Source organism: Coregonus lavaretus, assembly GCF_964263955.1.
Source record: "Coregonus lavaretus genome assembly, chromosome: 18".
Lineage (NCBI taxonomy): Eukaryota > Metazoa > Chordata > Actinopteri > Salmoniformes > Salmonidae > Coregonus > Coregonus lavaretus.
The window spans coordinates 41,848,437-41,861,308 of record NC_140005.1 but is presented as its reverse complement, the minus strand read 5'-3'; the positions used below and the strand labels follow the sequence as shown (position 1 = coordinate 41,861,308).

Below are 12,872 nucleotides of genomic sequence, written 5' to 3'. Positions count from 1 at the left end.
TTTTGCAAATGTATTACAAATAAAAAACAGAAATACCTTATTTACATAAGTATTCAGACCCTTTGCTATGAGACTCGAAATTGAGCTCAGGTACATCCTGTTTTAATTGATCATCCATGAGATGTTGTTGATTGGAGTCCACCTGTGGTAAATTCAATTGATTGGACATGATTTGGAAAGGCACGCACCTGTCTATACAAGGTCCCACAGTTGACAGTGCATGTCAGAGCAAAAACCAAGGTCGAAGGAATTGTCCATAGAGCTCCGAGACAGGATTGTGTCGAGGCACAGATCTGGGGAAGGGTACCAAAAAATGTCTGCAGCATTGAAGGTCCCGAAGAACACAGTGGCCTCCATCATTCTTAAATGAAATAAATGTGGAACCACCAAGACTCTTCCTAGAGCTGGCCGCCCAGCCAAAGTGAGCAATCGGAGGAGAAGGGCCTTGGTCAGGGAGGTGACCATGAACCCAATGGTCACTCTATCAGAGCTCCAGAGTTCCTCTGCGGAGATGGGAGAACCTTCCAGAAGGACAATCTCTGCAGCACTCCACCAATCAGGCCTTTATGGTAGAGTGGCCAGATGGAAGCCACTCCATATTATTTCACACATGTTTTATTGTGCCAGTCACATGGTATGGTTTTCAAATGTTTAAGATACAAGTGCATCTGTCCGTGGACCCCAAACCAATCGAAATGTAGCATGCATTGGTCAAAGAAATCGCTTCAAACGTTATGAATCGGTGTTTCACTTCTTTTTTTGATGTTGCTCATATTACATTCTTTCTACCTTCCGAAAATACCTCTCATCTTTTGTGGCAACTGATGCGTCCTCTCCTTCAGTGTCTAACTTTATGTAGCTGTGTTAACAGTCATTGATCTACCCCAGGCAATATCAGTTGCCTAGTTGCACTGTGCCCAGCTCCGCGAGGTAGGCTGCCTGTTCCTGATCTTGCACATCTGCGCAGCAACTTCAGCATTCAAATGCTAAAATGGCTTGAGTATTATTGGGCTTTACTAGTTGACTGGCAACCTGTCATTTGCTAGGTTATTGTTATCTACAGTGACTTCAGAAAGTATTCATACCCCTTGACTTATTCCACATTTTGTTGTGTTACAGCCTTGAATTCAAAATGTATTCAATAGTTTTTTTTCTCTCACCAATCTACACACAATACCCCATAAAGACAATGTGAAAACATGTTTTTAGAAAGTTTTGCAAATGTATTGAAAATGAAATACAGAAATGTCTCATTTACATAAGTATTCACACCCCTGAGTCAATACATGTTAGAATCACCTTTGGCAGCTTTTACAGCTGTGTGTTTCTGGGTAAGTCTAAGAGCTTTGCACACCTGGACTGTACAATATTTGCACATTATTATTTTCAAAGTTGGTTGTTGATCATGGCTAGACAGCCATTATCAAGTCTTGCCATAGATATTCAAGCTGCTTTAAGTCATAACTGTAACTAGGCCACTCAGGAACATTCAATGTTGTCTTTGTAAGCAACTCCAGTGTATATTTGGCCTTGTGTTTTGGGTTATTGTCATGCTGAAAGGTGACTGTCTCCCAAATCCAATCAAATTTTATTGGAACACATACACATATTTAGCAGATGTTATTTCGGATATAGCAAAATGTTTGTGTTCCTAGCTCCAACAGTGCAATGTCTGTTGGAAAGCAGACTGAACCAGGTTTTCCTCTAGGATTGTGACTGTGCTCAGCTCTATTCCGTTTCTTTTCATCCTAAAATAACATGATGCAGCCACTACCATGCTTGAAAATATGAAGAGTGGTACTCAGTGATGTGTTGTGTTGGATTTCCCCCCAAACATAACGCTTTGTATTCAGGACATAAAGTTTATTTCTTTGCCACATTTGTTGCAGTTTTACTTTAGTGCCTTATTGCAAGCCGTCATTGTAAATAAGAACTTGTTCTTAAGTGACTTGCCCAATTAAATAAAGGTAAAAATTGCAAACAGGATGCATGTCTTGGAATATTTTTCTTCTGTACAGGCTTCCTTCTTTTCACTCTGTCATTTAGGTTAGTATTGTGGAGTAACTACAATGTTGTTGATCCATCCTCAGATTTCTCCTATCACAGCCATTCAACTCTGTTTTAATTTGGCCTCATGGGCGGTGTCCTTCCTCTCCGACAACCGAGTTAAGGACGCCTGTATCTTTGTAGTGACTGGGTGTATTGATACAACATCTAAAGTGTTATTAATAGCTTCATCATGCTCAAAGGGATATTCAAGGTCTGTTGTTTTTTTTACCCATCTACCAATAGGTGCCCTTCTTTATGAGGCATTAGAAACCCTCCCTGGTCTTTGTGGTTGAATCTGTGTTTGAAATTCACTGCTCAACTGAGGGACCTTCCAGATATGTGTATGTGTGGGGTACAGAGACGAGGTAGTCATTCAGAAATCATTGTAAACACTATTATTGCACACAGAGTGAGTCCATGCAACTTATTATGACTTGTTAAGCAAATTCTTACTCCTGAACTTATTTAGGCTTGCCATAACAAAGGGTTGAATACTTATTGACTCAAGACATTTCAGCGTTTCATTTTTTTATTAAATTTGTAAAAATGTGTAAGAACATTTTGACATTATGGGGTATTGTGTGTAGGCCAGTGACACAAAATATAAATGTAATCCATTTTAAATTCAGGCTGTAACACAAAGTGTGGAAAAAGTCAAGGGGTTTGAACTCTTTCTGAAGGCACTGTATGCGCTGTTGAAAATGTTGTCTGGCTGTACAGTACCTGCTGAACGGGGTTTACAACATATTTTACTTTGATTGTTCAGGTTCACCATCAACAATAGTTTTGATAGTTCTGCTTTAAACAATCAGTCTATATGGTCATTTTTAGATATACAATCACTTTTGTGAGGCGCAGTGCATTGCCGAAAGCGAGAGGGAAAAAACATTTGATTTGGAGATGGGGTGAAATCCAAAGTTGTGCTATATATTCATTGGCTATGTCATCGCTAATTTGTAACTATAAATACTGATACATTGCTAGTGGTAATTAGTGGTTGATGGAGATTTCAGAACCAAAGTGTGGGGGGGCATAGGTTACATAGTGCATCGTATCGCATCGATTCGTTCTCTAATCAAATTGACTCGCACCGAATCGTTTCAAACTAAAAGGTATCGTACCTGTATCGTATTGGAGCGATCTAGATACGTATTGAATCGTCTTGAAAGGGAAAGATGCACATGGAAAAGCACATGGAGCAAACAGAAGTTTGGTGCCGATCCACTGTTGAGCAGCTCAAGAGAGGTGATCAAGTTACACTTGAAATTCACTAATGTTTGCCAGCTAAATATCTTATAACTGTAAGTTAAGATGTGTCAAATACATTTTCTCCAGCTCAGGGCTCCAGCTATTAATTTGGTTTGCTAACTTGCTAGCTATAGGTGGCTAGCTTGCAAGATCAAGCTTCTTGGTTAGAGCAGAGACAATCAATCCCCTCCTGGATCAATTGTGAGTAGCCTTTTAAAATAGTTGTATAACTTTTTGAGCTAGGTTGTCTGACCTTGCAATTAGTTTATGTTCGCTTACGCTTGTTAGCTAGCATCCACTATGGGAATTCGCTAGTACTTTGTTAGCATAAGCAAGAAATAGGGCCCCTTGTGTACCGTAATGCCGTATACCCCGGTCTAATACAGGAACGCTGTGAAGGTATGGACATCTGAATACCGCCCAACCCTAACACACATCCATACACACAGGCAAAGGCGCTCAGGCGAATCGAAAGCAGGGGTACTCAACTCTTACCCTACGAGGTCCGTAGCCTGCTGGTTCTGTTCTACCTGATAATTAATTGCACACACCTGGTGTCACAGGTCTAAATAAGTCCCTGATTAGAGAGGAACAATAAAAAAAAATGCAGTGGAACTGGCTTCGAGGTCCAGAGTTGAGTTGGAGGGATCAAAAGCATATCTGCCAAATTCACTCAGTGTGTTATTGACATACAGTCTGTTATTGTGCTGACCCCAGACAACTCCTTGCCAGGTAGATATGTGCTTGATCGTATATAGGCATAACATTATCACATTACAAAAAAAACACATCTACTCCTACATTATAGGATTTCAATGACTTCCACAATGTGACTCGTACCTGCTTGACGCTCCGTGCTCGTCCCGAAGGCTTCGTCTGCGAACGCCACCCAACCAGCTCTCCCCGAGCCCACTCTGCTGGCAGTGGCCATGGTTTGCGTGTGTGTCCCCACTCCACTAGATTCCACTAGTTCCTGTCCTCACACCTGTCTGCATCCATGCACAACTGGAGAAGCTGAGGAGGAGACAGAGAGGGAATGACAAACTGAAGCACAGTCTTGGCAGCCGTAGACCTGCCGCTGACACATAGGTCTGAGGACCAAGGTTTGTTTGAGAACCAAGAAACCCTCAGCCCAGGGCAACATCAGGTGTAACACCTAGGAGTCATAGCAGACTATTTAAGCGTTTGAAGTGTGTGTACCAGAGGCAGTCCTGTGATAAAGTTGCTTAGACACTAACTACAGGACAACAAGCAAGTTGGTTAGATAAACGACTCTTGGTAAAGATTCAACGTTGGTCTCACCGTCTTAGAAAGAAAAATCCCCTTACCATGTGCTGCATTCAAACACAACACATACACTTTCTGCAAGTCTATGGCTGCATCCCACTATATTGGGAAGTGTGCGCCATTTGGGTTGCATGCTATAGACTAACTCTCTGTTGACTAACCAGCAGAGACAGAATGAGCATTCAGTTCGCCATAACAAAAAGTCGACATCGAGCTGTTGACAATACATGTCCATTCATTGCATGCTTTCTATAGTAGAAACAGACCCATTATTATGCAATGACAACAGCAGAGGATGACAGAGTTGATGACGATACATGTCAATTCTTTTTTATGGGGGGGGGGGGGGTCGTGCTCATCAGGACAGGAAGACACTGTCAGTGTGACAGATGTGCTCCGTGTCAGGAACTTTGGAGATCCGGAAGCCTCAGCTCTCCAGCCCGTTTGCCAGTCCCAGACCCCAACCCCAGTCTACCAGACCCTGAGGCTCAGCCTACAGAGCTGACGTGACCATGATGCAGGATATGATATAACTTGGTTTCCACAGAATCCTTGATACAAAACCTTGATTCTAAAGTCATTGCTTCCTGCTCTTATGAGTATTTAACCACTTCAGTTTTCCCATTGAGTTAAGTTCTTAACTTCCCATTGTAATGCTGTTGAAGTAATATGGCTACAGGTTCACCTGCCTCACCTAAAGCCCATTCTTGTGGGAAGCTGCTATAGAACACCAAGGGCCAACAGTCAATATCTGGAAGAAAAAGTTTCAAACTGTAACCAGTGCCTGCAATCTGGTTCAGATTATCAGTCAACCTACAAGGGTATTTACAAACAGAAAAGGAGTGAAATCATCCACATGTATTGATCACATCTTTACTAATGCTGCAGAAATCTGCTCTAAAGCCGTTTCCAAATCCATCGGATGTAGTGATCATAATTTAGTAGCTATTTCTAGGAAAAACAAAGTTCCAAAGGCTGGGCCTAACATAGCGTATAAGAGGTCATACAAGAAGTTCTGTAGTGTTTCCCATGTTGAAGATGTAGAGACTATGTGTTGGTGTGCAATGAGGAGCAACCAGACGCTGCACTTGACACATTTATGAAATTGCTTATTCCAGTTAATAATAAGCATGCATCCATTAAGAAAATGACTGTAAAGATGGTTAAATCCCTGTGGATTGATGAGGAATGGGAAAATTGTATGGTTGAGAAGGATGAGGCCAAAGGAATGGCAAATAAGTCTGGCTGCACAGCCGATTGGCAAACATACTGTAAATTCTGAAATCATGTGACTAAACAGAACAAAAATAAGAAGAAAATGTACTATGAAACAAAGATAAATGATATAAAGAATGATAGTAAAAAGCTTTGGAGCACCTTAAATTAAATTTTGGGCAAAAAGGTGAACTCGGCGCCATCATTCATTGAATCAGATGGCTCATTCATCACAAAACCCACCGATATTGCCAACTACTTTAATTATTTTTTCATTGGCAAGATTAGCAAATTTAGGCATGATATGCCAACAACAAATTCTGAACCTACACATCTATGCATAACTGACCAAATTCTGAAAGACAAGCATTATAATTTTGAATTCCATAAAGTGAGTGTGGAAGAGGTGAAAAACATATTGTTGTGTATCAACAATGACAAGCCACCTGGGTCTGATAACTTGGATGGAAAATGATTAAGAATGATATCAGACGATATTACCACTCCTATTTGCCATCTCGTCAATCTATGCCTACAGGAAAGTGTGTGCACTCAGGCCGGGAAGGAATCAAAAGTCATTCAGCTACCACAGCAAGTGAAATCACTGCAACACTTAACAAAGAGCTGCAGTCAGTTTCAGAATGAGTGGCAAGAAATAAGTTAGTCATAAATATTTCAAAAACTAAAAGCATTGTATTTGGGGCAAATCATTCACTAAACCCTAAACCTCAACTAAATCTTGTAATGAATAATGTGGAAATTGAGCAAGTTGAGGAGACTAAATTGCTTGGAGTAACCCTGGATTGTAAACTCTCATGGTCAATATTGATGCAACAGTAGCTAAGATGGAGAGAGGTCTGTCCAAAATAAAGTGCTGCTCTGCCTTCTTAACAACGCTATCAACAAGGCAGGTCCTACAGGCCTTAGTTTTGTCACACCTGGACTACTGTCCAGTCATGTGGTCAGGTGCCACAAAGAGGGACTTAGGAAAGGTACAATTGGCCCAGAACAGGGCAGCACTGCTGGCTCTTAAATGTACAGTTAGCTAACATGAATAATATGCATGTCAATCTCTCCTGGCCCAAAGTAGAGGAGAGATTGAATTCATCGCTACTTGTATTTGTGAGAAGTATTGACATGTTGAATGCACCGAGCAGTCTGTTTAAACTACTAGCACACAGCTCAGACACCCATGCATACCCCACAAGACATGCCATCAGAGGTCTCTTCACAGTCCCCAAGTCCAGAACAGACTATGGGAGGCGCTACATAGAGCACTGACTTCATGGAATGATATTCCACATCAAGTATCTCATGCAAGCAGTAAAATCAGATTTTAAAAAACTGATAAAAATACACCTTATGCAACAGCAGGGACCGTGAAGAGACACACACACGCATAAATGGATTTTGTGTTGTAGATACTGTATGTGGTAGCAGAGTAGTGGCCTGAGGGCACACACTTAATCTGTTATGAAATGTAATGTTTTTTTAATTGTATATAAATGCCTTATTTTTGCTGGACCCCAGGAACAGTAGCTGCTGCCTTGACAACTAATGAGGATCCATAATAAATATAAATACACAGTGTGTCTGCTGGAGCAGTGGTTCCCAAACCATTACTGATGTGAACCACCTAAAACCGTTCAAATGCAATAACCCAGTTTGAGTTGGACACAACCGACCTGTTTGTCCTGCCTCCCAACCCCATCCCACTACTTAGGAAACACTTTCACAGGATATGAAATCGTGTTTTCCTGAGAATCCCAAATCAAAATGAACGAGACCATGGGAGTTTTCCTGCTCTTTAAGTACTAAAAGTTCCCACTGTAATCCTGGGGATAGTGAGGATACATATTGTTGTATCAGGGCACAGTCACAGTGTGTATAATAGAGGATTCACATCGGCTATGCACCGCAAAGGTCAGAAATAAGTCTTCAAAATGTCAGGAAAGGTCAGGAGAGAGGAAAATACATATTCGGGAGAAAACTATCACATTCAGTTTTTCCATATTACACTCTGGAGGAGAGAAAAGTGAGAGGAGAGAGGGAGGGAGATAGGGGGGAGAAGACAGGGAGAGGCAGCAGAAATACAAGCGAGCAAGGTAGAGAGCAACAAAGCGAGAGAGTAGAAGAAGGATACAGGGCGGAAGAGGGGGATAAAGAGAGAGAGGGGAACCAGGGACAGGGACTGGAAACTCTAAAAGGAAACACACTTTGCGTCTTTAACTACCCGATAAACGTTACTGACTCATTCCACCCTCTCTATTTCCTCTTTTGTTTTCGTCTCGCTCCTTTTCTCTGGAGGATGGCTGGCTGTGTATCCTTCCATGCACATCTCTTCTGCCAATGTCTCTCCTCTTTCTCACAGAGAAAGACACTTCTCCAGCTCCCTCCTCCCTCTCTCTGGTGGATTCCCTCTCCCTCGCGTTCCCTCCCTCCCGCTCCCTCCAACTGTCTGCTACACAGACCAAGTACACACCCTGTCTCTAATGATAATTGACAGTGTATTGGCCTAGACCAAACATCCAGGCTTGGTTTCAATCAAGCCCACACCCTCACACTTACTCCAACAAGACACTATGGTTCCAAATCCACCACAATACACAATTGACATGCTTATTTGCATGCTTTTCGATGTGACAAAGAAGTTGTCATATCTGAGAAACTGAGTAGTAGCCTAACAGTAACAATTGCACACACACACACACACACACACACACAGATAACCGAAGAGATCAAGGTGATTGTGAGAGACTGGTCCACTGCTCTTCGGCAGCTCTCTCAGCTCATTGGGCAGGTAGTGAAGATTTCAAAACTGCACTCATGTCAACTCATATCCTATCCTACTATTCTGTCTCTGACCTATGTCAATGACCCAAAATAATTACGCAATGCAATGAATGACTACACAATGACCACACACAGTTAGACTGAGCTTTGATTCTTGAACAAATATAATGGTCTACAAGACTTTCTCTCCTTGGGAAGCCGCTTCAGATCTGTTTGCCAAAAGGGGTAGGCTAAATTTTTAGCTAGCAGACATGAACATGAACCCTGAAATGAACGCAGTATAAACAGCTGGAGGGGGTTTGTGGCTTCTTTAATTTAATATCCTATGAAAGGAATGGATAAATGAAGGGATAAGGGGAAGGAGTGGAAGGAGAGATAATACAGATGGATATAGGGTGTAAGGGATAGAGATGTGAGTGAAAGTAGGGATCGAGGGGCTCCCGAGTGGCGCAGCGGTCTAAGGCACTGCATCTTCATGCTAGAAGCGTCACTACAGACCCTGGTTAGGCTGTATCACAATCCGGCCGTGGGCGGGACACAATTGGCCCAGCGTGGTCCGGTAGCCCGTCATTGTAAATAAGAATTTGTTCTTAACTGACTTGCTTAGTTAAATAAAGGTGAAATAAATAAAAAATAAAAGTATGAAGGGATAGGTGAGGAGAGATGGAGGGCGAGAGGGAGTCAGTGAAGGGAGGGAGGAGAACAGAGGGGTGGATTGTTCTAACCCTGGGCGCACTCCAACCCCTGATTCAGCGCCCAGCCTAGACACACACACCACTGCCAGGCCAAGCATCCAGACACGCACTGTCAACCATGTGTTTGTGTGGGGGTAGGGGGTTGTCTCTAAACACACTTACACACACACACACACACACACTTACACACACACACACTCCCAGCAGTAAGTCTGTCACATAGCTGTGATAGCATTAGACAGTGACACCGACCCCCCCTCCCCTCCCCTCATCTCATCTCATCTCATCTCATCTCTGCTGTGGCATGCACCCTACCCCCCTCCACTATGTTGACATAATGTTGACGGAGTCACAGGGACATGCTAAATACCTAGCACTACTGCAGTTGGTCTGCATGAGAGTCTCTCTGTTTACCTTGCTTCAGACTACTGACAGATTCTCGATCGGCACTCATTGCAGTTGGCTTTCTCTGGAACAACCTGTGGATCAACCAACCGACCGACCTGACTTACCCTGTCGCACATGCACGCAACATTGAGTCACACACAACGAATCAGAGCCTCTACTAACTTCGAGAAATAGCAACACTTGGCAACAATGTAGCCCTGAAACTTACAGGGCAGTGAAATATAAAATGGTTTGGGATAAACAAAGGATTCGATGTTACGTACCGATATTGTTTCGTGTTATAAGCGCTGTGGTCTCTCCGTATTCCATTGAGCCAGACTGTCGACTAGAACGGGACGCGGAGAGTGAGACCAGTGACGCGGCAGGATTGGGCACGCACCATGCGCTGCCCTCGCGGCTTTTGATTGGTCAATTGCTAAACGTTAAATACTTACACGTAGACGTGAGCAATAAAACAAATATTTTATATCAGTATAAAGAGCACGTCCTGATTATACACATGAAGTAAAAGTATGTGGACACCCATTCAAATGAGTGGATTCGGCTATTTCAGCCACACATGGTACTGACAGGTGTGTAAAATGTTGCACACAGCCAAGCAATCTCCATAGACAAACATTGGCAGTAGAATGAATGGCCCATACTGAAGAGCTCAGTGACTTTCAATGTCCTTTCCAACAAGTCAGTTCATCAAATGTCTGCCCTGCTAGAGCTGCCCCAGTCAACTGTAAATGCTGTTATTGTGAAGTGGAAATGTCTAGGAGCAACAACAGCTCGGCTAGGAAGTGGTAGGCCACACAAGCTCACAGAACGGGACCGTCAAGTACTTAAGTGCGTAGGGTGTATAAATCGTCTGTCCTTGGTTGCAACACTCACTACCAAGTTCCAAACTGCCTCTGGAAGCAATGTGAGTTCCGAACTGCCTCTGGAAGCAACGTCAGCACAAGAACTGTTCGACAGGAGCTTCATGAAATGGGTTTCCATGGCCGAGCTGCAGCACACAAGCCTAAGATCACCATGCGCAATGCCAAGCGTTGGCTGGAGTGGTGTAAAGCTTGCCGTCATTGAACTCTGGAGCAGTGGAAATGCGATCTCTGGAGTGATGAATCACACTTCACCATCTGGCAGTCCGACAGACGAATCTGGGTTTGGCGGATGCCAGGAGAACGCTACCTGCCCGAATGCATAGTGCCAACTGTAAAGTTTGGTGGAGGAGGAATAATGGTCTGAGGCTGTTTTTCATGGTTCAGGCCCCTTAGTTCCAGTGAAGGGAAATCTTAACGCTACAGCATACCTTGACATTCTAAACGTTTCTGTGCTTCCAACTTTGTGGCAACAGTTTAGGGAAGGCTCTTTCCTGTTTCAGCATGACAATGCCCCCGTGCACAAAGCGAGGTCCATACAGAAATGGTTTGTCGAGATCGGTGTGGAAGAACTTGACTGGCCTGCACAGAGCCCTGACCTCAATCCCATCGAACACCTTTGAGATGAATTGGAACACCGACTGCAAGCCAGGCCTAATCGCCCAACATCAGTGCCCGACCTCATTAATGCTCTTGTGGCTGAATGAAACATCTAGTGGAAAACCTTCCCAGAAGAAAGGATGCAGGAAAGGGGGGACCAACATATTAATGCCCATGATTTTGGAATGAGATGTTCGACGAGCAGGTGTCCACATCCTGTAGTGTATTATTGCAGTGTCATTGTGGTGTCTTTATTTTGCAATATAGTGAGTTACTGATTAAAATGTAGCCTATAGGCCAAAGTTTGTTTTGGTTCAATTCCCAGACCTCGTGTACTTTGTAAAACGATTTTAAACATCCTTTTTTCCTTTGTCAAAATGTATTTCGTATGTATTTAGCCTAGCCACAATTGACAGTGCAATAAGGCTGTGAGATGTGTTTATCATAAACTGGTAGCCTAGGTCTACTGGCAAATTCAATAGATATCTAGCGTCACCTGGTGGGTTTGAAATTAAGGACTCTTTATCAACAGCAATATTGAGTGCATTCCTCATTTGCCAATAGATGGCGCCAGAGTCATGGAAATCTTTCCCGTTATGTATTGATTGTATATCGATTGACACCTTCCCCCACTCTCGTTTGAGAGGAAGTGGATATAGATGTTTTACATGGGTAAAGAGGGTTAAATAAGGGAAAAGGGAGGGAGGGAGGGACAGAGAAAAGCATGTATCAGGTATCATAGAGAGAGAGAGAGAGAGAGAGAGAGAGAGAGAGAGAGAGAGAGAGAGAGAGAGAGAGAGAGAGAGATGTCTTTATTCTTTTGAAACTTCTGAGTGTAATGTTTACTGTTAATATTTATTGTTTATTTCACTTTTGTTGACTATCTACTTCACTTGCTTTGGCAATGTTAACACACGTTTCCCATGCCAATAAAGCCCTTAAATTGAAATTGAATTGAGAGAGAGAGAGAGAGAGAGAGAGAGAGAGAGAGAGAGAGAGAGAGAGAGAGAGGGAGAGAGAGAGAGAGCGAGAGAGAGAGAGAGAGAGAGAGAGAGAGAGAGAGACAGAGACAGAGAGAGAGAGAGAGAGAGAGAGAAAGAGAGAGAGAGAGTCTACAGGGAACCACTTACTGTCTATCTATCCACATGAAAGGGAAAGCAAACCTCTTTACACCCTCAGCCTTTAAACTGGCGGAGAAAATGACAGTCCCTGATACACACACACGCTCGCGCATAAGCACACACATAAGCACACGCATTCACACACACACTAAATCTCCTCTCTCTGTCTGTCTTGTGCCTCCCAGGTGAGCCCCCCAAGGTTAGCCTATCTCTCCTGCTAGAAGACGGGGTCTATATTTGGCACCATGAGCAGAGGCAAGAGCTCAGGGGTGGCTTCACGTTCTCTCACTGTCAAACAAGTACACACACACACACAGAGAGAGAGAGAGAGAGAGAGAGAGAGAGAGAGAGAGAGAGAGAGAGAGAGAGAGAGAGAGAGAGAGAGAGAGAGAGGGAGGGAGAGACACACAGAGACACACACACACACACTCAAGATACGTTTTGGCTCCTTAGTGTCACGCCCTCGGCCCGTTCCTGCTCCCCGCACCAAGTCAGTGGTGCGCTTCGTCAGCCCGGCTCGGCCCGTTCCTGCTCCCCGCCCCAAGTCAGTGGTGCGCTTCGTCAGCCCGGCTCGGCCCGTTCCTGCTCCCCGC

The 12,872-nt window shown here is 43.5% G+C and overlaps 1 protein-coding gene across 2 annotated transcripts in view; it reads right to left on the bottom strand.

The window, feature by feature from the left end:
* ston2 (stonin 2) overlaps positions 1-10,034 on the bottom strand; it is a 57,715-nt gene extending 47,681 nt beyond the window's left edge. For both annotated transcript variants that reach the window (XM_084182498.1, XM_084182499.1), the window contains exons 1-2: positions 9,959-10,034; positions 4,138-4,311 (exon numbers count right to left, since the gene is read on the bottom strand). In XM_084182498.1, the coding sequence (XP_084038624.1) occupies positions 4,138-4,228 (91 nt within the window). In that variant the 5' untranslated portion in view covers positions 4,229-4,311; positions 9,959-10,034. The remainder of the gene's footprint in view (positions 1-4,137; positions 4,312-9,958) is intronic.
* Between the last annotated feature and the right edge of the window lie 2,838 nt (positions 10,035-12,872).